Source organism: Crotalus tigris, unplaced genomic scaffold (genome assembly GCF_016545835.1).
Source record: "Crotalus tigris isolate CLP2741 ecotype Arizona unplaced genomic scaffold, ASM1654583v1 scf7180000017666.27876245, whole genome shotgun sequence".
NCBI lineage: Eukaryota > Metazoa > Chordata > Lepidosauria > Squamata > Viperidae > Crotalus > Crotalus tigris.
In genome coordinates, this window is record NW_024096551.1 from 54953 (window position 1) to 78440 (window position 23488).

A 23488-nucleotide genomic window follows, 5' to 3' on the forward strand; every position below is an offset into this window, starting at 1 on the left:
AGAGTTATTTTATTGCTTATTTAGAATTTGTAAGTCATCTTTGCTGGATAAATATCTTCTATCTCTTCTTCTTCATAGACAAATCATTTTAGTTTCATCATGTCTGAAGAGTATGGAGGAAATTTTATTAATATAAATTGTACTAATTCCACAACCTACATTTGCTATACCTTAAGATTTATTTTTTTAATGCATTTCAAGTTGCTATATTTTCCATGAAGAAAAGTCAATTTTGTTTCCTTAATGAATTATTTACATTAAATTGTTTCTGTGCAAACTATCATCCATTATTATAAAAAGAAAACCAACTCTCTTTTGAGTCAATATATTGTCATAGGAATAATAAAAATATCTTCTCTGCAATTATTCCTACTCTGTTTTTAAGTGGCAATAGGTGGCAATATGTTCTGTTAGATAATATTGGCTAATTCATACTACTATTGAAATGTAAAAAGTTGAGATTCGACATAATGTCTTATTTTACTGCAACAGAGGGAGCGGAAGACAACGCCTTTTGTTTCTTCCTCTCCCCTTCTTCCCACTTTTATTTTCCCCCTTTCCCTATTGTTGTCCCTTACTATTTGCTTTTGTATTTTCATACAAAATGAATACAATGAATACAATTATAAAGCTTAAATGAATGAATACAATTATAAAGCTTAAAAAGAAAGTAAAGGCAGACTTTCTAACAGTTATTTTAAATCAATTACTAATCATACTAATTAGTAATAATTAATGATTAGGTCAATTATCTTAAGGACTTTCAATAAACAGATAGAAATTGGTTTTATTTCTGAAAAATATTAAAATTGGAATTATTGATATTTATGAATTATGAACTAAAGAATTAGAATAATTAATGGATAGCAATGAATGCAAGTTTTTTAATGTTTGCTTCTTTTGAACTGAATTTAAAATTAATTTATCAAAAGATTTTATGCTGAGTACATAAGGCTTTTTAAAAAATATATCTCAGAAAAGATGAACTGTAGATTTTCTCTATTGAGGTTGTAAGAAATTTGAACATGATGACCATGTTGTGTTTTACAGTCTGGAATCTATTTTTAAGAAATATATTTGTTTTATTTTATTTATTTATTACATTTATTTGCTTCCCATCTCTCTTCAATACATACACACACACACACACACACACACACACACACACACACAGCACTATGGAGGAGGCATCTAACCTAAACTTCCTACAACATCTTTCCACATGCATATATCTCTTCAGTTCATTTATTTATGATTGCCCAATTAGTGAAAAAGTTGCATCAGGAAACAGATTTTAATATTGGAGGAAAGAAGGTTACCGTAATTACATACTCATACACTCAATGTACCCTTTTTCTTTCAGAACTGTCTACATACATATTGGCCTTGTATTAGTAGGTGCAATGTCTAGTTTCTATTTAAAAATATCCTCCAAATCTTGGGCATAAAGTCTTGTATTTAGATTAACCAAAAACAAAAATAATATAGAGTAAAACATTTGGATCTCAGAGTATATGGATCAAATATGGACCAAATAGCTGTCTAATTTCAAACTTCCTAAACAGTTTGAATGTGAAAATAAGAGAATGTCTGTTACACCAGTGTCATGATTATGGGCTTCTCAGAAGTATCAGCTTAATTTCAGTTGTAGACAAATGGCCAGACTAGATATTTCTTTGCTCTCATCCATAAAAATGAATTATTATTCAGAGAGTAATTTAAAATAAGCTACATATACTTGATCTATTTCTTTATATAATAAATAAATATAATAAATTAATATATTTTAATATAATTTAATACAGTGGTTCTCAACCTGTGGGTCGGGACCCCATTTGGGGTCAAATGACCATTTCACGGGGGTCACCAAACCACGCTGTCCGCCATTTTTTCCCTTTTCCCTAGCTGTCCTACTCCCTCTTATTGGTGGCCACACCCACTTGGGGGTCACCACAACATGGGAACTGTATTATGGGGTCACGGCATTAGAAAGGTTGAGAACCACTGATTTAATATAATGTGGGGTTATTTAAATAATTCAATCAAGGAATACCTATTAAAACAGTTTGTTGAATAGGACCGAATAAAGCATAGGTTGAAAAAACAGAGTTCAAAAGTGCAGGTTGATTTTTTTAAATAATTTATTATTTAGCAAAAATCCATACATTGGAAAATTGGGGAGAGTTTAAATCTTATATAAAATTCTTCTTTAAATCTTCAGTATTTTGACTGAAGGTAGTACATTACTGAGAATAGGGAAAACTATGTAATTTGATTTTGTATCTCAGAATGAAGAAAGAATGAAAGTTAAATTGAATTATGTTCAATTAAATTGAACATTACATTGAAAAATTCTCTATTATAGAAATAAATACTCAGGAAAGATGTATCTATTACGTACTTAGTTCAATATGTGGCATAGTATTTTGTGTGATCACACTGTTATAATATTAACAAAATTGATATTTTACACTGTCCTTGGAAAAACATGTCATCAGTTTCCAAGAAATTATATATGTAAAGAAGTGCTTTATTTCTGAATTCTTCAAAATTCAGAATTCATATTGCAAAACACCAAGCAATTTGGTACACTGAAATTTCAAATGTGCATTTTCTTTGTCAATATCCACTCCAGAATGGAAGAAAAATAAAGATGGAGAGGTATGGAAAATTGAAGAGTAATGTGGGCAGTAAAGTTACAGTTTAAATGAATGGAAAAGTATATGGAAAGAAGGAGGACCACAGGACAAAAAGGAGAAAAATATGGTTTGATAGTTTTTTTTATATTTCTAATAAGAAATTAGAAATAGAAATTTAAGATATTTCTAGTATTGAAGAGGTGAGAAGTAGGCATTAAACCTATCCTGGGAAAAACTAGTAGAGAGAAAGTCATTTTATTTTGTTGAAATATGTGGAGGCAATAGAATGACACTTCCCTTTAAGTATAGTGTTATTTTAATTACATTTTCATTCCCTTCCTCTTTTTGGGGATTCCAGTGAAATGAAACAGAAGCTTGATGAAGAGGGTAACAAGTGCAGCATCCTTTCTAAGCACCAGAGATTTAATGAGCGTTGTTGCATGCGTTGCTGCTCCCCTTTTACATTTCTCATCAATACTAAACGACAATGCCAAGACTGCAAATACAACATCTGCAAAAACTGCAGCTCTTATCAGAGGAAAGAGAAAGCTTGGCTCTGCAACATGTGTCAGCAAGCTAGGTGAGTTTCTGTTGTGACATGACTAAGGTTATGCCTTCTGACTTCTTTTTTTCCACTATTAAGTCATTAAGTCTAATGTCACATGAAAAGACGCATTCAGTATTCCAGAAATGTGGCATTTCTTATGGTCATTGATTCTCTGGAAAATCATATAAATTCTTCAGAAGATTTTGCTTTCTTCATTGAAGGAAATTGTTTATTTTCTCCTTTAATTGCGTCTTATTTTCAAGATGGTTTGATGAGATGATATCTCAGTGTCATGGTTTTAGGAAATTTTACTCCAGAGTTGGCAACAATTATCAAGCACCAAAAAACATAAAGAAAATAAGGAAAAATAAATGATCAGAATTCTCTGCTGGGTAGTAGTACTTAGTAGTGTAACTGGAGCTGGCTCTCACTATTTCACAAGAGCTGATTCTTAAAGTTTTTTTGGGAATTTTGTGAGTCAATTGACAGCAGAATTGAGCCCCCACGCTTAGAGTGCCAGTCTGTTGTGGTGCGATGTTGAGGCAACAATAGAGCTGACAGAGCTAGTTTTAAACATTTAGCATCACTTTACTGACTGTATACAGTATATCTTTTGGAAGAGAGAGAAATTCTATTTCAATAAAGAACAGAGAAAAGAATAAAGGAGAAATAAAATATTCAGCATTATTTCTATAGCCTCTGCCCTTTCAAGCCCTTATCTTTGCCAATTTAATTGAAAACATTTTTCTTCTTTCTTTAATAAAAAAGGAACTAATTTTGAAAGATAACATTGGTGTGAACATAAATTGATGCATTCTTTGATACATTAAAATATTTTGTGGGCAATTATTTTGCTACTACATTTGAATTCCTGAAATTGCAAGGAAGTTAGAAGAGGCAAAAGAAAGAAGAAAAACCAAGGATGGGAGAGATTGTTGATTGCTTGGTACTGCAGATTGACTTCTAAATGACTGTAATGTTGCTGAGTCTTGATAGTTTTGTAAGTGATTGTTCATTGTATGTGATTGGAGCATTGTTCTTATTGACTTAGTTAAGACTGCTTAAGGGTGCATTTAAGGAGCCTAGTTTCCAGAGCATTTTAATGGGGAGGACTTTTGTTTTCTTTTATCCCCATTCTTCTTCTTCCAGGCTAGTCCTCTTCCATAAAGAATTTCTGGGATCTTACATCCAGAGCAAGCAGACAAGAACAAAAAAGAATGTCCTGTCTTTGAGTTTGCCTGGGGGAGATGGAGTGGGAGGCTCCCAGTTACAAAAACAAGGGATTCATTGTCAACAACACAAGGTGTTGCAAGTTTGTCTCCCTCCTTGTAGAAGATTTAAATCAATGGTCCCCAACCTTTGCTGCTTGGCAGCCTGGCTGGGGGGGAGAAGGGAATTGGGCCATTGAAGTGAAGGATGGGTGTGCCAAAGAGAATGAAGGCAGAGCAATCGGAAGTTTTGTTCTCCTCCCTTTCAGATTAGGTAGGGGTTTAGATGAAAAATGCCGAAATCCTTCCATATTATATCTTCTTCTGTATGTATTCTGCTCTTTTTATGCAACTGAGAGAAATTGTCGTTCGAAGGAAGAAAATGCTCTCCTTTTTTTAGTTGACAGGCATGTGAGATTTTCAGAAAGATCACCAAAAGTCACCAAATTGAATCCAGTTACTTTGATAATCTTATTTACAGATTCAGATTCAGTTACCAATATATGTGTATATATGTCTGAGTGTGTATTTTTGTTTGGCTAAGTAAATCAACCCTCCTCCCACTCTGTAAACCAGACATGAAACTAGTCAGTGTATAGAAAAATTGTCTTCTATGAAACTGATCCCTGGGGACCACTGATATAAACATTAAACAGAGTGGAGAGAGTATCAAACCTGACATAGAAGAGGTGAGGGTGGAATCTGTCACTCCCAATAACTGGTATTCAGAAAAGAACCACCACAATATAGTCTTATTCATTCCCAACCCCCAGAGCTGATTAAGAAGTATACCTCGGTTGATGGTATCAAAAGCCACCAAGAGGTCCAGAAGAATTAAGATGGACTCACCCGTGTATCCTGCTCTCAAAGAGACAATCCAAAAGTGCCAACAAAAGCCATTTCTGCCCCATGACATGTCCTGAATCCTGACTGAAAGAGATCCATGTAGTCTTAAAGCCTGATTGTGTTTTCTCTTTCCTCTTTTTATATCTCATTGAAATCTGAGTATGTTTTTATTTCTGCATAATTTTTCCAACATTATTTCCACAGAACTCTTCAGGGCTTTTTATAAGAGAATGGACAATAGTTATTTTGCCTTTCTCTTTTGGCATTTTTATTTCTTGTTCTCCACTCAAAATTTGCTTTACTTATACTATGTGAAGGTAATTACTGCATCTATTTCAATATAAACAATTCTAATTTAAATATTTCAGCTGACTCTTATGGACATTCAACAGGACTCTTGAAATGCTTTCATCTTATGGAAATAGGTACAAGCTACATTCTGATAATGTACTGTACATCGTGCTGTTATATAATATTTGCAGTCAATCTCAATTTTCAATTCAATTTATTATGGTCAAAAACCACTACATAAAATTTACATTCGACTGTTTGCAATAACTTTTTAGGGACCAATTAATTTCCAAAATAATAATCAGCAATTTATAATTGACTGTTAGATTTGTAATGTTGTCAAAGGAGCCAAGAAATTAACTGTAAATGGCAATACTAGTAAGTTTATTTTTCCAAAGTGTTAAATCGATGAAATAACATGAGCTTCCACAATCCATGTACAGTATATGGTGCAATCCTTCTAACTCCTTTGAACCAGATAAAGCATTATTTGGTATAACAATTTTTTTCTAACAGTAAATTGGGAGCCGTTTCTCAATCCTCCCCATCCATCATGAGTCAACAGAAAATGTAATAAATGTACTAAACAACAGTGGGTCCCTGTGGATTTGAAGGCACTGTAGTCAATTTTAGTCAAAGTCTAACATTAAGTGTAAAAAAAAAACCCTGAAGATTTTGTACATTTTGTAAAGGATCAAGCAATAAGAAAAATATTGTTTTAACGCCAGTGCAGCTACAAGATGAATTAAGTCTATCTGATTCCTGAATTAGAAGAAAAAAATAGAAGTATAATGGGGAAAAAGAAGAAAAAAATAGAAGTATAATGGGGAAAAATGTAGTCAGTGATTATTTCTGACATGGCTGAATGCAAGCAGGAAAAGCCCTGCCTTTTAAATAAAAATCAACATTTTTATTATCTGGTTCCTGGTTGAGCATGTAATGAATATACAGCAGTGCTGGAGAAAAAAATGTGTTTAAAACCATCAATTTTCAAATTAATAAGTTATGAGAAACAAACAGAAAGAAATAGCCATTCCACAGATAATAAGACTGTGCTTGCAAGTCACATAAAACATTAATGCTGATTTGGGGGGTTGTAAATTGGAGTCATTATGCTGATGGAGCATGTTCAAATTTTATTTGCATTATTTGCAAGAAATTGAATAGGAGGCTATGTATGCTACATTCAGTAGCATCTGATTTATTGATTCAAGAGACCCTGTGTGCTGTAGTGGTTAAGGTGTTAGATTAGGATAGGAGACTTCCAACTGGTGTTTTTGGCTGTGTCATTCTATCCTAGCCCATCTTATTTCACAGGGTTGTATTAATGGTGGGGAATAAGAGGACATAGTGTTATCTATGTCACCTGGAGTTTCTGAACAAGATGGGGTGTAAATGCAAGCAATCAATAAATAGACTTTAGCATTTTATTTGTTTGTTATATTTTATTGTTATGATTCATAGTGCTTCTGGATAGTTCACAGATAAAAACATAGAGAACAATAAAATGATACAGTAATAAAAACAAGAAGAAAAGATGTCCACACACATTAGAAAGCTTCTCAGCAGGATGGTGGCATCTGGATCTCAGAACAATAATCCAGAGGGCATGTATTATAGCTGAAAAGATACTCTTTCAAGGTCCTGATTGTTTAATTGAAGGAACTTGGAGTGGGCCAATACTGTCAGATCAAATCAGCTGGGCAGATATTCATTCAGTGATTCAGGGTTTGCTGCAACATAATAAAATATTCAGTTATGGAAATCAAAGATAAATATATTTTTCTGTAATTTTATTTTTAAGTTTAAGAAACTCAGGGCTGAGCTTCATATTGCTGAATTGTTTAACAAATGATTCTTCCTTATCCAAAGAAACCTCTACTATATTACACGTTTCCAAATCTCCAAAACATCTTAATGTGGGAGGATAGAATGTAATATACAAGTTTTCCGAAAGACTTCACATCTCTATTTTTGCAAAAAGCCAGAAATAGTTTGGAGATAAAAGTTGAATATGAACAGATGCAACATAAGAAATTCAGATGGAGAAAAGAAGCTTGATTTGTTAAGAATCTTGACATGAATTTTAATTCTTCTTTGTTAATAATAGGGGTAAGATTTTCCTGTTTTTAGCTGAGATTTTCTAGCTGTTTGTTATCAAGCCTGAAGTGAGGAACAGATTTTTGGTTAGGATACCTTTTCTTTTTGTCATATTTTTTGCAACTTGTCTTTTTCAGTCAGATTATAAAATTAATTTGTACCCCATAAACTGGATTATTATTATTAGTTTTTAAGGGGAGATAATTTTAATTTTTTTGCCACGTTCTTTAGAAACATTTAACTGTTGTTTGAGAATCCTTGAGATTCAAAACTTACAGAAAGAAAAAATTACAAAATCTTAAATAACTAAGGTTCCATTTTTTTATTTGTTGATATCTGCCTTGTACTAATATATGATTGAAATTGGTAGTTTGGTTTGAATTTTTTTTAAAAAACCTACTAAATAGGCTAAAAAACCTTTATCAAATTTATTCCAATCCCATCCAGCAAAACAAGAACAAATTAACAGGAAGTTAAACACTTTCACAAACTCTGCAAATCTGCAGTCAAAACAGCACCAGTTATAGTTACAATATTCATCATTACTGCCTTGTGGTGGCGAAGGGGCTTATGTAACTCAATGAAGGTATGAGCTATGCCGTGCAGGGCCACCAAGACGAATAGGTCATAGCAGAGAGTTCTGACAAAATGTGATCCACTGGAGAAGGAAATGGCAAACCACTCCAGTATCTTTGCCATGAAAACCCCATGGACAATACCAAAAGGCAAAAAGATATGATGCTGGAAGATGAGCCCCTCAGGTCAGAAGGTCCAATATGCTACTGGGGAAGAGCAGAGGGCTAGTACTAGTAGTGCCAGAAAGAGTGAAGCAACTGGGCCAAAGCCGAAAGGACGCTCAGCTGTGGATGCATCTGGTGGTGAAAGGAAAGTCCAATGCTGTAAAGATCTTTTCTCCATAGGAACCTGGAATGTAAGATCCATGAATCAAGGCAAATGGGACATGGTCAAACAAGAGATGACAAGACTAAACATCGACATCTTAGGAATCAGCGAACTAAAATGGACAGGAATGGGTACATTTAATTCAGAGGACCATGCAGTATACTACTGCAGGCAAGAATCCCTCAGAAGAAATGGAGTAGCCTTCATAGTCAGTGAAAGAGTAGGAAAAGCAATACTAAGATACAATCCCCAAAATGATAGAATGATCTCAGTGCGAATCCAAGGCAAACCATTCAATATCACAGTAGTCCAATTCTATGCCCCAACTACTGGGGCTGAAGATGATGAAATTGACTGGTTCTATGAAGCCCTACATCACCTTATAGAACCAATACCAAAAAAATGATGTCCTTATCATCATGGGGGGATTGGAATGCTAAAGTAGGAAGCCAAAAAATAACCGGAATAACAGGCAAGTTTGGCCTTGGAGTACAAAGTGAAGCAGGGCACAGGCTGATAGAATTTTGTCAAGAGAATACAATGGTCATAGCAAACACTCTTTTCCAACAACCCAAGAGACGGCTCTACACATGGACATCACCAGAAAGTCGACACAGAAATGAAATTGACTATGTGCTCTGCAGCCAAAGATGGACAAGCTCTATACAGTCAGTAAAAACAAGACCAGGAGTTGACTGTGGCTCAGATCATGAGCTTCTCGTTGCAAAATTTAGGCTTAAGTTGAAGAAAGTAGGGAAAAACACTAGGCCATTCAGGTATGAACTAAAGCATATCCCTGATGAATATACAGTAGAGATGACAAATAGATTTAAGGAATTAGATCTGATAGACAGAGTGCCTGAAGAACTATGGACGGAGGCTCACGACATTGTACAAGAGGTAGCAACTAAAACCATTCCAAAGAAAAAGAAATGCAAGAAAGCAAAATGGCTGTCTGAGGAAGCCTTGCAAATAGCTGAGGAAAGGAAGTGAAAGGCAAAGGAGAAAGAGAAAGATACACCCAATCAAATGCAGAATTCCAGAGAATAGCTAGAAGAGATAAGAATGCCTTCTTAAATGAATAGTGCAAAGAAATAGAAGAAAACAATAGAATAGGGAGGACCAGAGATCTCTTCAAAAAAATTGGAGATATGAAGGGAATGTTTCATGCAAAGATGGGCATGATAAAGGAACAAAATGGCAGGGACCTAACAGAGGCAGAAGAGATTAAGAAGAGGTGGCAACATTACACAGAAGAACTATACAAGAATGAGCTTAGCATCCCTGATAACCATAATGAGGTGGTCACTGACCTTGAGCCAGACATCCTAGAACAGTGGTTCTTAACCTGTGGGTCGGGACCCCATTTGGGGTCGAACGACCATTTCACGGGGGTCGCCAAACAAGGCTGTCTGCCATTTCCCCCCCTTTTCTTTGGCCACGCCCCTGGCACCTGGTGATGTATAAGTGGTTGGGGGTCACCACAACATGGGGAACTGTATTATGGGGTCGCGGCATTAAAAAGGTTGAGAACCACTGTCCTAGAATGTGAAGTGAAATGGGCCTTAGGAAAGCTGAGCAACAACAAAGCTAGTGGAGGTGACAGTATTCCAGCTGAGCTATTCAAAATCTTAAAAGACGATGCAGTAAAAATGCTACACTCAATTTGCCAGCAAATTTGGAAAACTCAACAGTGGCCACAGGTCTGGAAAAGGTCAGTTTACATTCCAATTCCAAAGAAAGGCAATGCCAAAGAATGTTCAAACTATCGCACCATTTCACTCATTTCACATGCAAGTAAAGTTATGCTTAAAATCGTACAAGCTAGACTCCAGCAGTATGTGGATCGAGAACTTCCAGAAGTACAGGCAGGATTTCAAAGAGGCAGAGGAGCTAGAGATCAAATTGCCAACATACGCTAGATCATGGAGAAAGCTAGGGAGTTCCAGAAAAACATCTACTTCTGCTTCATTGACTATGCTAAAGCCTTTGATTGTGTGAATCACAACAAATTGTGGCAAGTTCTTAAAGAGATGGGAGTACCAGACCATCTTATTTGTCTCTTGAGAAACCTTTATGCAGGTCAAGAAACAACAGCGAGAACAGGATATAGAACCACTGAGTGATTCAAAATTGGGAAAGGAATCTGGCAAGGCTGTATTCTGTCGCCCTGCCCATTTAACTTATATGCAGAGCACATCATGAGAAAAGCAGGGCTAGATGAATCAAAAGTTGGAATTAAGATTGCTGGGAGAAATATCAAGATATGCAGATGATACCATTCTAATGGCAGAAAGTGAAGAGGAACTAAAGAGCCTCTTGATGCAGGTGAAGAAGGAGAGTGCAAAAGTTGGCTTGAAACTCAACATTAAGAAAACCAAGATCATGGCATCTGGCCCTCTCAAATCCTAGCAAATAGATAGGGGAAGAAATGGAGGTAGTGACAGATTTTATCTTCCTGGGCTCCAAGATCATCACTGCTTGCTCCTGGGGAGGAAAGCTATGGCAAATCTAGACAGCATACTAAAAAGCAGAGACATCACCCTGCCAATAAAAGTGCGTATAGTCAAGGCCATGGTTTTCCCAGTTGCAATGTATGGCTGTGAAAGTTGGACCATAAGAAAGGCTAAGCACAAAAGAATTGAGGCTTTTGAACTACGGTGCTGAAGAAGACTCCTGCAAGTCCCCTGGACTGCAAGGCAATCAAACAAGTCAGTTTTAGAGGAGATCAACCCTGACTGCGCTTTAGAAGGCTAGATCCTGAAATTGAAACTCAAGTACTTTGGCACCTAATGAGAAGGAAGGACTCATTAATGCTGGGAAAGATTGAGGGCAATAGAAGAAAGGGACGACAGAGAATGAGGTGGCTGGATGGAATCACTGAAGCAGTAGGTGTGAGCTTAAATGGACTCCAGAAGGTGGTAGAGGAGGAACGTTGTCCATGGGGTCACGATGGGTCGGACATGACTTCGCAACTAACAATAACAACAATTCATCATTAATTGGTTCAGCGAGATATGATATAATGAGTATCAAAAATGGTGAGTCCCAATACATTTTTTCCATATGAAAAAATGTAGTGAATCACTCACAAGGCAGCCACACCGACAAGTTCGAACTTGTGCATTTAGTACCAAACAAATGATGAGTACTGGAACAACATTTCTGCCAAAATTCAGTGAATACCAAATTTGATGAGTTTCAAAGCAGTTTAGTACCAAGGTGCCACTATATATGGATAATTGCAGAACTGTAATTCTGTACAAGCCTGATTGTGTCAGCTATTTTAAAAATGGCAGCCTTGTGGGGTGAGGATGTATGGACATGCCCAGACATGTCAGAGATATGATTCTGTACAGGCCTATTTGTGTTAGCTATTAAAAAATGGAAAGGGGTGGGGATGGAAGAAGACAGGCATGGCATAATTCTAGGCATACCCTAGCATGTTAGCTAAAGTTCTACATTTTATTTTTACATTGTAGGTACTATTAGCATATGGGGCAATTAAAGTTGTCTGCTGACAGAATGCAACAAAGCACATTGTCAGGATTTTAATAAAATTATTTCTTCAGATAAATTTTCTATGGATGTAAGCCATGTTGTAATTTTAGCAAGAAGGTTCAGTGGCAAACAGGATTTGCCAGGCAGTTTGTGAAATGATGAATGGATCATTTTTAGCCCTCAGCAAAAGGACAGGGAGCTGGTAAGTAATTGTTTATTTATAGTTATAAATAATTAATATAAATAATATAAATTTATTAATCTGGTGGAGCACACTAAGAGGATATTTTTATATTTTGCGTCTCTGAATTAACTCCATCTAGATAATGATCTGTTTAAAGCTCCATTCTTTTATATTCTTGTGGCAATCGCAGTGGTCACAAATCTTCTGAAGATTTTTCTGACACAGAATATAACAGTGATTGTGTTCTATTAGAGAAGCTTCACTGTTTGCACTGCAGGTTAACTAGCTGCAGTTCAGTACTGTTTTGATGGTATGGGGTATGCTCATCTGAATTCTGTATTACCAATAAAATCATGTGTTAAAGGCAAATATGAGATTTTGATATAATATGAAGTAGTCTAAGGAGCATTTATGATACAAGTGGCTTCATAGAAAATATGGTGGTGTGATTCTATTCTTCAGAAGGAAGACAACATGATAAAAGCCTAAAGCAAATAAAACATGGCTTTCAGGACAAGATGCTCATACGCTTCATAATAATGCAAGAATTAATTATCTCAGAAATAAAACAATGGTGTCTAGCTTAGATCAGCAATACCAGACTGATCTCATAGATCATAGTTTTCAAATTTTCTAATGAAAATCACGGGAAAAAAGTTCATGTTAAAATTATGAAGATGCTATCTATATATATGCCTAGGCATCCTGCTTATCTGATACGTTGAGGGGTGAGGTTGTAGCAACCTTTCAGAATATCTCCAAAGAGGTTGAGCAGAAAATACAGATAGATATGGCTAAAGAATTGTTAAACATTTCTCTATAGAAACTTTCAAAACATTATGGCATTCATTATTTTGTCATCTAGAGTGAGACCAAAGAAGCTGTTATAAGAGAGGTTTAAGCGTACCCTGAAAAATAAATTCTGGACATATTGTACAGCTGGATAAACCTATTGGTACATAGACATTTTATGTATTCATCATTTCCCCACAACAACCCTGTGAAGTAACTTGGTATGAGAGAGAGAGAGGAACTGGTCCAACGTCACCAAGCCAGCTTTCATGCCCAATGTAGGATTAGAAATCAGAATCTCTTGGATTCTAGCCTGATGCCTTAACCATTAAATCAACCTGGCTGTCTGGCAAACAATATTATATGGAATGGCAAAACAAAACCTTTATAGGCTTTCAGGCATTGTGAATCTGATTTTTCATTCTAGTGAAAGAAAACAAACAACAAAAACAAGATATGAGTACTATTTTGCATCTAACAGGAGGAGCTGCATCTCAAAATGAGCCAGAAAATTACTTAATTAGTAGCATCCATTTGGAAAGTGGTCTTGTTTGCTGGTACATATTGCATGAAGGATGGATAACTCGGACTCCAGCATTTATAACTGCTTTAGTATGGCTCCCTACTGTAATTTATACATGTTGAGGTCAAAAACCTATCATTTCAAACGCTGAATTCTTAGCACTTTTTGCACAAAAACAGGTAACGTATATGCTTTGATTAGTTGTAGGTGTGTACAGTTATCTGATGTGGTTAAACAATGTTAACAAAATAAACTGATTTCATATGATTTGTAAGTATTTTTATTATAAAATTCACTGGGCAAATGTTAACAGTTTCTTGTAATTAATTTCTGTTATATTCTGACATAAGAGACACTGGCAATTCAGCCTTAATGTTGCCCAGAAATAAAATATTGGATTGCACTGCATCACATAACAATGATAAAGATGAGCCTAATATGAAAAAGCAAAAACATCAGCCTGGCAACCAAATGTCTGCTCTATTGTGTTCTCCATAGCTACCTATGATTGTGAAAGTTGGACTTTAAGTAAGACAGGAAGAAAATTGACTTGTTTGAGCTGTGGTTCTGGAAAAGTCTCCTTCATATTCTCTCAACAGCAAAGGTGACCAAAAAGCAAATACTGGGGAGCATAACATCAGACATGTCACTAGAAGTAAAGTCACAAAACTGTGTCTCATTTATTTTGCAATGTCATGTAGGGGAATTCACTGGAGAAAGCAGTTATGTTGGCAACAGTTAGCAGAAAAAGGAAACCAAGCCACCAAAGAACAGGATGGCTGGATGCGATCAAAGCCAGAGCATAGAAAAACTTAAAGAAGCAGTGTAAGATTGGAGGGTATGGAAAAACCTGTCCATAAAGTCAGAGTCGGACATAACTGAATGGATATCATCATCATCATTATCATCATCATCATATCATCTGATACATAAGTTAATTGAGAATATTCTCCTTAATAAAGCTGCATAGCTCATGTCTTTCTCTTATTCATATGTATGTTTTGGAGATTTGAGGATCAATATTAGGTCAAACAAATAACTAGCAGTATTTGCTATCTTCAAAATGCAAACCATAAAATGCTATTTGCCTGCTTGAGAGTGCAATTTAAAATACATAGAATTAATTTTTTTTTTAGAAAGAGAGGTAAAATGCCTACTTATTTCAGGGTAAAATATGTAAATCATGCTTCTTTAGCTTTTATGAAAGGTATGTGGTGCTTTTCAGGGTAAAATATCAATCTATTTGCCTTCAGTTTTTACAGTTGGTAAAGCTGTCTAGGGGGCTGTGTGTTCTTCTGGGCTGCATGTCACCTGCTCCCTGATGGATTGGACCGAACATCTCATATCTGGTGAGTCTCACAGGTTTATGACCTTGTGAGTCTTGCATTACATGGGGAGGAGGTTTATGTACATTAAAATCATGTCCTGATAATATCACTGATTAAAACTATTGATAACCCAGCATTGAAAAAAAGCATACACTTCCTACTAAAGGATCTTTTATTTAAATTACATAAAAATGCAATATGTAACTGGTGCATAATTATTTGTTATGCCCTCTTATCTTCAACAGTATTGTTGAAATGAAGATCTAATGTCTGTATGATGAAATAAGTTGAACAATTCAAACAATTCAATGGGTTTTACTCACTTTTTTACATAACTACACCTGTGTGAGATTGTGTGTATGTATTCATTTTGTAGGAGACCAATTATCTGTGTATATTTGATGTATTTCTTATCTGCAGTGAAGCAGATCTAGCTATGTGAAATCTCTGAAATGTATGCTATTATAAATTTGAAACTGAATTTCTGGATAATTTATTATTATGTGTCTAATATAAACTCTGACAATTACGGTGAAACACAAAGTGATAGATTAGAAGGAATCATTAATCTGATCCAGCACAGCTTTTTGTATGAACATTGATTCTTTATGTGTATAAGGAATATCTGTAGTATCACTAAGAAAATATATGATAAACATATTTCTTAATACATGCTATAATAAAACAAAAACAGATTTTTCTGATAATTTAGACCTAAACAAGAGAAAGCATAAAGTCTAATAGTGTAATAATAATAGGCTTTCCCACATATGAAAACTGAAATGAAATTTCTGCATATGGAAGGATACCCAGGTATCAAAATGAGCATATCTTTCTGTTTATTTTTTTTCTTACCATGGGATTTCAAGATACTCTGAGTAGCACACCTAGTCTGCAATTACAAAATGGAAATGCAATAACATGAGTCTGGATGTGTTTGGCAGAAGAGAAAGAAGTCACAGGTGAGACTGTGGAACAGCTGTCAAGATAAAGTGCAATATAGTGGGGCCTTTCAATGAAAGAGTGAATTCCAGCAAGCTATCAACAGAAGAACTAAAAGTGGAAGTGGAATCACAGCTTCTCCATTCCAGCAGAGATGTTGACAGCTTATAGACAGCCATCAACTGGTGAACTATCTTCCTTCTCTTTATTCCAATACAGTCTGACAGACTGCAAAGCACTTCAGCAGCCGAAGAGTAGCTGATAGCAACAGAAGCCAACTAACTTCAAGATGACTAAATGGTGGTTAAAAGTTTAGTTGTAGCTCAAGTGAAAAAGAAAAGAATTCATAGGTATTAGGAGTGAGATAATGTACACACATTGCTGTAAGAATAATATTTAGCAGCATTATGTAAATATTGTGGTGATTCATAAGGATGCTGGGCTGACAATTAGCAGGCTTGCACTCAAGACCTGGTTGCTGCCATGGGATAAGATGAGCTCCTGTTACATGTTCCAGCTCCTGCTGACCCAGCAGTTTGAATGGAGGTGACTGGGAGTAGAGAGATGGATACCACTTCTGTGGGCAATTTAACAGGGACCTGAAAGGAGCCACCAACTGGGAGTCCACAGGCAATGATGACGCTGCCATTCAAATCTTTTCAACCCAAAAATGTTTCAGTGCTTCCAACATGACTGTATATTAATAGTATGTCTATATGTCTATATACCAATGGACAGAGCATGAGCAACAAACAGGGTGAATTAGAAATTCAGGTAAATGAGGGCAGATATGATATTGTTGCCATTACGGAAACTAGGTGGGATAAAACCCACAAAAGGAACACAGAGCTAGACGGATTTAAATTATTTAAAAGAAACAGACCAAATAAAAGAGGAATTGCTGTCTATATAAGAAATAACATCTCTACAGAAATAGAGTAATAGATAAACTTTTTGCTAGTCAGCTAACTAAGGTATGTAGGAAGCACATCACAATAGTAATGGGGAACTTTAATTACCTGACATCAAGTGAGAGAAAAACTCTGCACCAAGTGGAAGATCAAACAGCTTTCTGATAAACCTAACAGACAACTTTGTCTCTCAAAAGTAGAAACGGGAACTAGGGGATCAGCCATATTGGATTTAATTTTCACTAACAGAGATACAAAATGAGAGAAGGTGTTGAAACTACAGGAACCTTGGCAGAGGGGGAAAGACCATGCAATATTGGAATTCAACATTATGCAAGCACAAGCAATAGAACACAATCAAACTAGAGTCTTGGACTTTAAGAGAGCTAATTTCAACAAACTTAGACCTTGGGAAGGATTCCATGGATGAGAATCCTCAAGGGGAAAACAACTCAAGAAGTTTGGGAAATTTTGAAAAGTGAGATTATAAAAGCCCAGTCTAGCACAATACCAACAAAAAAGAAAAATAACAGCTCTCAAAAGAAACCAGCACTCTCTGATAAATTGAAAGACAAAAAGGACAAGTATAAAAAGTGGAAAGAGGGGCACATAACTAAGGCAGAATATCAGAAAATAGCACAAGCCTGCAAAGATGAAGTGAGGAAAGCTAAGGCTCAAAATGAACTAAGGCTTGCAACAAAAGTTAAAAATAATTTAAAAAAGGGGAAAACATGTAAAAAACAAGAAAAAAGTTAAGGAAATGATTGGTCAATTAGTGGGAGAAAGTGGCAAAAAGGGGACAAGCAACAGAGAGAAAACAGAACTACAGGTAATCCCAGAGTTATGAGTGTTCACTTAATGCTTGTTCAAAGTTACATGATGAGTGCCCCCTAATGCTTATGAGCAACTCCTGAAATTACAAGTATTGCAGCACCATAGCAGTCGTTAATCCTTACAAGTGACCTCAATGGCTTTGCAGCACTCACCCGGGATATTTTTTCCCTCCCTGTCCCCGCCACGGGTCTCCCTAGGCACCAGGCCTTTAGTATCCTGCGAAGATAGAGAATCTTCATTTTCTTGGCTGCTCCAGGCCTTCAGTGTGTTTGCAGGAGAATGGAGGCCTAAAATAATGCAAGATGACGCGAGATCAGTGGAGCAAGATCTCACAGTATTTATCTTGTGTGATCTCATGGTACTTTAGGCCTCTGTTCTCTGCAACAGAGAACAAAATCGAAGCTGGGGGATGCTTCGACATGCCTCCGGAAACTGGATTGGAGCTCCAGAAGCCTGGAAAACGCCTCTGCTGCCTTGATCTATGGCTGCAGAGTGATTTCGTGGCCCTCCAGTGGCCCGGTCCGGGCTCTGGAATCCTTTTCCAAGCCTCTAGAGCCCAGATCCATTGCTATGGAGCAATTTTGCACCCTCCATGGCATGATTTGGGCTCCAGAGGCCTGGAAAAGGCCTCCAGAGCCTGGATCTATACCTGTGGAGTGTTTTTGCGCCCCTTCCAATGGCCTGATCTAGGCTCCGGAGGCCTGAAAAAGGCCTCCGAGCCCAGATCGGGCCACAGGGGGCACAAAACCACTCAGAGGTTTGGAAAAGGCCTCTGGATCGGGCCACGGGAGGCACAGAATTGCTCCGCAGCCATGGATCTGGGCTCTGGAGGTCTTTTCTAGGCCTCCAGAGCCCAGACCGGCCACAGGAGGGGCACAAAATCACTCTGTGGCCATAGATCCGGGTGGCAGATGCCTTTTCCAGGCCTCCAGAGCCTGGATCGGGACACAAAATTGCTCTGCAGCCATAGATCTTTTCCAGGCCTCTGGAACCTGGATAGGGCCACGGGAGGTTGTGGACGCATCCCCCTGGCCTCAGATCAGAGCTGCAGCAGGAACCATGGCAGAGAGGAGACAGACCTTTTCCAGGTGAGTCCCGTGCAGAATGAAAGGAGGGGGAAGCATGAGTTATCTTAGTGGGTTGGGGAGGCCTTGGGAGCCTGTTACATCACTAGACCCTCCATGGCCTTCCCCACACTGAGATAGTCAAGTTTGCTTAACGAGCAACGTATGTTTTAACAAGCAAGACAGTGATCTCACTAAAGGTACAAGATTCACTCTACAAGTTTTCAAGTGGAATGGGTAGGCCTCATTCCATTCGTAATTCAAGGACTACCTGTTCTCAACTCATTTTTTGCATCCATATTTACACAAAGGGGAAAAATAGTCCAACCTATCCAAAACAGTACCATAAAAAACAGACTAGAAACACAACTTACGATAGGCAAGAAAATGGTAAGTGAGCATCTGTTCATCCTAGATGAGTTCAAATCACCAGGACCAGATGGATTACACCCCAAGATTCTGAAGGAACTGGCTGATGTGATCTCAGAACCACTGAACTGTATCTTTCAAAGATCTTGGAGCACCGGGGAATTACCAGAGGATGGAAAAGAGCTGAAGTAGTTGTTCCTTCAACAAATGAAAAAAACATGGATGCAGGAAACTATAGACCTATCAGCCTAACCTCAATACTTGGGAAGATCTTGGAAAAGATAATCAAGCAATGAATCAGCGAACACCTAGAGGCAAACAAAGTCATTTACCAAAAGCCAACATGGGTTTGTCAAAAACAGATCATGCCAGACAAATCTTATTGCATTATCTGAGCAAGTAACAAAATTAGTGGACGAGAGGAATGCTGTTGATATAATTTACTTGGACTTCAGTAAGGCATTTGATAAAGTAGACCACAACCTACTACTTGATAAGATAGAAAAATGTGGGTTAGACAGCATCACGACCAGATGGATTTGTAGCTGGCTGACTGGCCATACTCAGCATGTGGTCCTCAATGGAACTGCATCTACATGGAGGGAAGTGTATAGTGGGGTGCCCCAGGGTTCAGTTCTGGGCCCAGTGCTCTTCAACATCTTCATCAATGATTTGGATGAGGGGATAGATGGGGGATCTCATCAAAGTTGCAGACGACACCAAACTGGCAGGAATAGCCAACACTCCAGAAGATAGGCTTAAGATACAGAAGGATCTTGACGGACTTGAATATTGGGCACTATCTAACAAAATGAAATTCAGTGATGAAAAAAGTAAATTTCTACATTTAGGAAAAAAAGGCAAATGCACAGGTATAGTATAGGTGGTACCTTGCTCAATAGTAGCAACTATGAGAGGGATCTTGGAGTCCTAGTGGACAATCACTTAAATATGAGCCAGCAGTATACTGCGGTTGCCAAAAAAGCCAACACAATGCTAGGCTGCATTAACAGAGGAATAGAATCAAGATCATGTGAAGTGTTAATACCACTTTACAATGCCTTGGTAAGGCTACACTTGGAAGACTGCATCCAGTTTTGGTCACCACGATGTAAAAAAGATGTTGAGAACAGTTGCTGGAATTGGGTATGTCTAGTCTAATGAAGAGAAAGACGAGGGGAGACATGATAGCAGTATTCCAATATCTTAGGAATTGCCACAAAGAAGAGGGAGTCAAGCTATTCTCCAAAGTACCTGAAGGCAAGACAAGAAGCAACAAATGGAAACTAACAAAGAGAGAAGCAATCTAGAACTAAAGAGAAATTTTCTGACAGTTAAAACAAGTAATCAGTGGAACAACCAGCCTCCAGAAGCTGTGAATGTGAGTAGTAGCAGTGTTAAGTTAGAAATTATTAAATTTGTCACATATTTATATAATAAAAGGCTTCCCTAAAAATGCAGAGGAAATAAGCATACTCTTCTTGTTAGTTTCAGTATTATTTCCAAAAGCCATCACAGTATTTTAATAAATGTAAGTTAAAGATGTCAGAATTCTTGCATTGCTACTTAAATTGAAGTAGATTGGTTTAAATGTGTGGTGTTTGTATTGTCCATACAAAATTTGACTTTTTACTGCTAAACATGAAGGATAATTACCAATAATTACCATTTTCTCTATATAATTTCTATATTTTTTTTCATTATTTCTGCCCACTCTTTTAGCTTGGCTTCATAAATGAATTCTATATTCCTTCCATTTTTCAGTACTAATAGACATACTGATATATTGCATCACATATAATTTCTATACTAAATCAAAATATTTATTTTTAAAATAATTTAGTAATTGAATTTAATTGAAGAGATAATTTTATGCAAAATAATATGTTTGGGGATTCAGGGTTTTGTATAGTGCTATATTTGCACCAAAAGAAATCAAAAAGCTATTGCTATTTTTTTGCTTTTAACATGAGAATAGTAATGTTCTTTAAAGTTGGAAGGAAATCCTCTCATGTCGGAGAGTAGAAGAGAAAGAACTTGCAAGTGAGAGAACAGAACAGCTGTCAGGATAAAGTGCCATATAGAGGTGTCTATAGAGAGAATTATCACAAATTGAGATATTATTAAATGGAAGGAAGTTCTTCCACATAGAGTTTTTGAAATGGACGTTTTTTAAAAAATCAAAGTACATAACAATTGTATTTTGATTGCATTTGCACAATATGTTATCTATATTTTTGGAACTGTAGATCAACATTAAAATTCTGAAATAAATAGATTGTCTCCTTTCCTTTGAGTGGAAGATTTATTGCATAACTTATTGTTTTGGGAATAGGTAGTATTTCTTCAAATCTCATATGCAAGAGAAATACTGTGATTTCTCAGAATATTAAGAGGCAGAATGGTTATGGAAAAATCATTGCAATCTGTTCAGTAGAATAGAGATTTCTTTAAATTAACATGTAGGCAAAATGTCTGACCATTTGAACATTAAGCAGAGGCATATTTTCAAATACATGAAGTGTATTTGAAAATATGTATCAGAAAAAGAGCCTATGTAGAAAATGCACTGCAATTAGCTAGCTAACTTAAAAGTAAGCTGAACATAATATGCAACATAAGGAAAAATGGAAGTTTTCTAGGAGTATTTATACATTTATATGTACAGTATGTGTATGTGTGCATTGGAGAAAAGAAAGATAAGTCTTCTTCAGTTTCTTGAATAATCTGTTTTGTGTGTTGTTTTGTTCCTGACCATGCATACACTTGCTGTCCTTAGGGCTAGAGGAGTTTTCTATATGGTAAATTAATAATTTTAAAAAATCATTTAATTTCTTGATCATATTCTCAAATGTGTTTTAATCTATAGTTAACTGATTGCTTACTGTAGAACAGTTGTAGCCTAGAGAGTTCTATAATTCAGATAGATGGACTTTTGATATCATGTGATTGCATACTATTAAAATATAAACTCTAAATGTTGGTAGATGAAAGATAATATGTCTATATGGGCTGAATACAGCTATTGCATTCCTCATGTCTTGTTTGATCCAGAAATTATATGAGGATGTTCCCCAAAACTGCAATATCTATCATGGTGAAAGTGAAATTATAATAAAAAATGAAGATGCACGATTTAATGTCAAAATATATATGTAAGATATTTAGTGGTATATATTTTTTTCTTTTCAAGAGCTCAGCTGTCCTATCCCATTCAAGATAATTTTATCAATTTCTCATCATCTGCCATTATTTTTTGATACATTACATAAAATACATTTTTGATGTAAAGATATATGCATAATCTATTGTTGAGATTTCATGTATCAGAATATAACATTATTGCGTTAGGCAATTTTTAATTATATTCATGTGTGAAACTCTAGAGAGATAGTCATACGAATAATTCTTTTCCACAATTTATTTCATAAACTACTTTTTCCTTTATAAAACAATATTGAGGAAAACATGTTTTATATCATTTGAATAGTATGATTGTTACTTTTGTCATGAACTGCCACATCGGAAGACTGCTATACGATACGTCTTGCTCTTGGATCAATGGATCTGTTAATAGAGGAAGGAGGAAATTGGCACTACTGTTCAAATATTCTAAAGCAGACATTTTCTTTACACCAGGGACAAGCAATGAGTGTATCTCCATATTTCCCTAGTGGCAGGTACTGTTAATAAATTGATCATATTTGAATTCGATCTAAAGAAATACAAACCTTGCTTTTTTTACAGAATGACTACAGATTATGTGTACACATATCTGCTCATGATAAAACTGCCTTTTCCCCAATAGATTTCTCTTTCTTCTCTCTCTCTCTCTCAGTCTCTCTCTCTCTCTCTCTCTCTCTCTCTCTCTCTCTCTCTCTCACACACACACACACACTCACACACACACACACACACTCAATAGTTGTTCAATGGCCATGCAATCTAATTGAATCTTCACTAGTCTGATGATGCTCTCATTGGAACTCTGATAATTCCTAGATTCCATTCATCATCTGGAAATTTGGGGAGTTCTAGTTCTCATAATGTGCAAACATCAGCCTGGAGAAGATCCCTTCACATAGGTACAGAATAGTAGAAGTGAACTAGACAAACTCTTTCAATCTCTGAATAGACCATTATACTTATGGTATAATTAAGAAAGGATCAGAAGATCTCACACCAGTTCAATCATTAAGATGAAGAGTTTTTATTAATTTAGTCATATTGATTTCACCTCTGATCTCTGCATCTTTGCACCTAATTCCATGCACCAAATATTTTTAAAAGTCTGTAAATACCATTTTTATAGTGAGTGAAGGGATGTCTGTTCTTGCTGTTTACTTCAAAGGATGAAGATTAGCTAGCAGTTTCACCATTACTTTTTAAAGCACGGGTTTCAAACTCATGATGTCATGTGATGTGTCACAACTTTTTTCTCATTGCCGGCAATGGGGGCGCGGTTTTGGCATGATGCATCCAGCCCATGGGCCGGCAGTTTGACAC

At 36.3% G+C, this 23488-nt stretch overlaps 1 protein-coding gene across 9 annotated transcripts in view; it reads left to right on the forward strand.

The window, feature by feature from the left end:
- The window catches only part of LOC120304946 (myosin VIIA and Rab interacting protein), a 104571-nt gene that overhangs the window by 36221 nt on the left and 44862 nt on the right, over nucleotides 1-23488 (forward strand). For 7 of the 9 annotated variants that reach the window (XM_039336075.1, XM_039336080.1, XM_039336077.1 and 4 more), the window contains exon 3: nucleotides 2998-3219. The exons of 1 other annotated variant lie outside the window; for it this stretch is intronic. In XM_039336075.1, the coding sequence (XP_039192009.1) occupies nucleotides 2998-3219 (222 nt within the window). Of the gene's footprint in view, nucleotides 1-2997; nucleotides 3220-20243; nucleotides 22663-23488 lie in introns of those variants that run through there. One more of the 9 variants, XM_039336078.1, reaches the window with a different exon arrangement.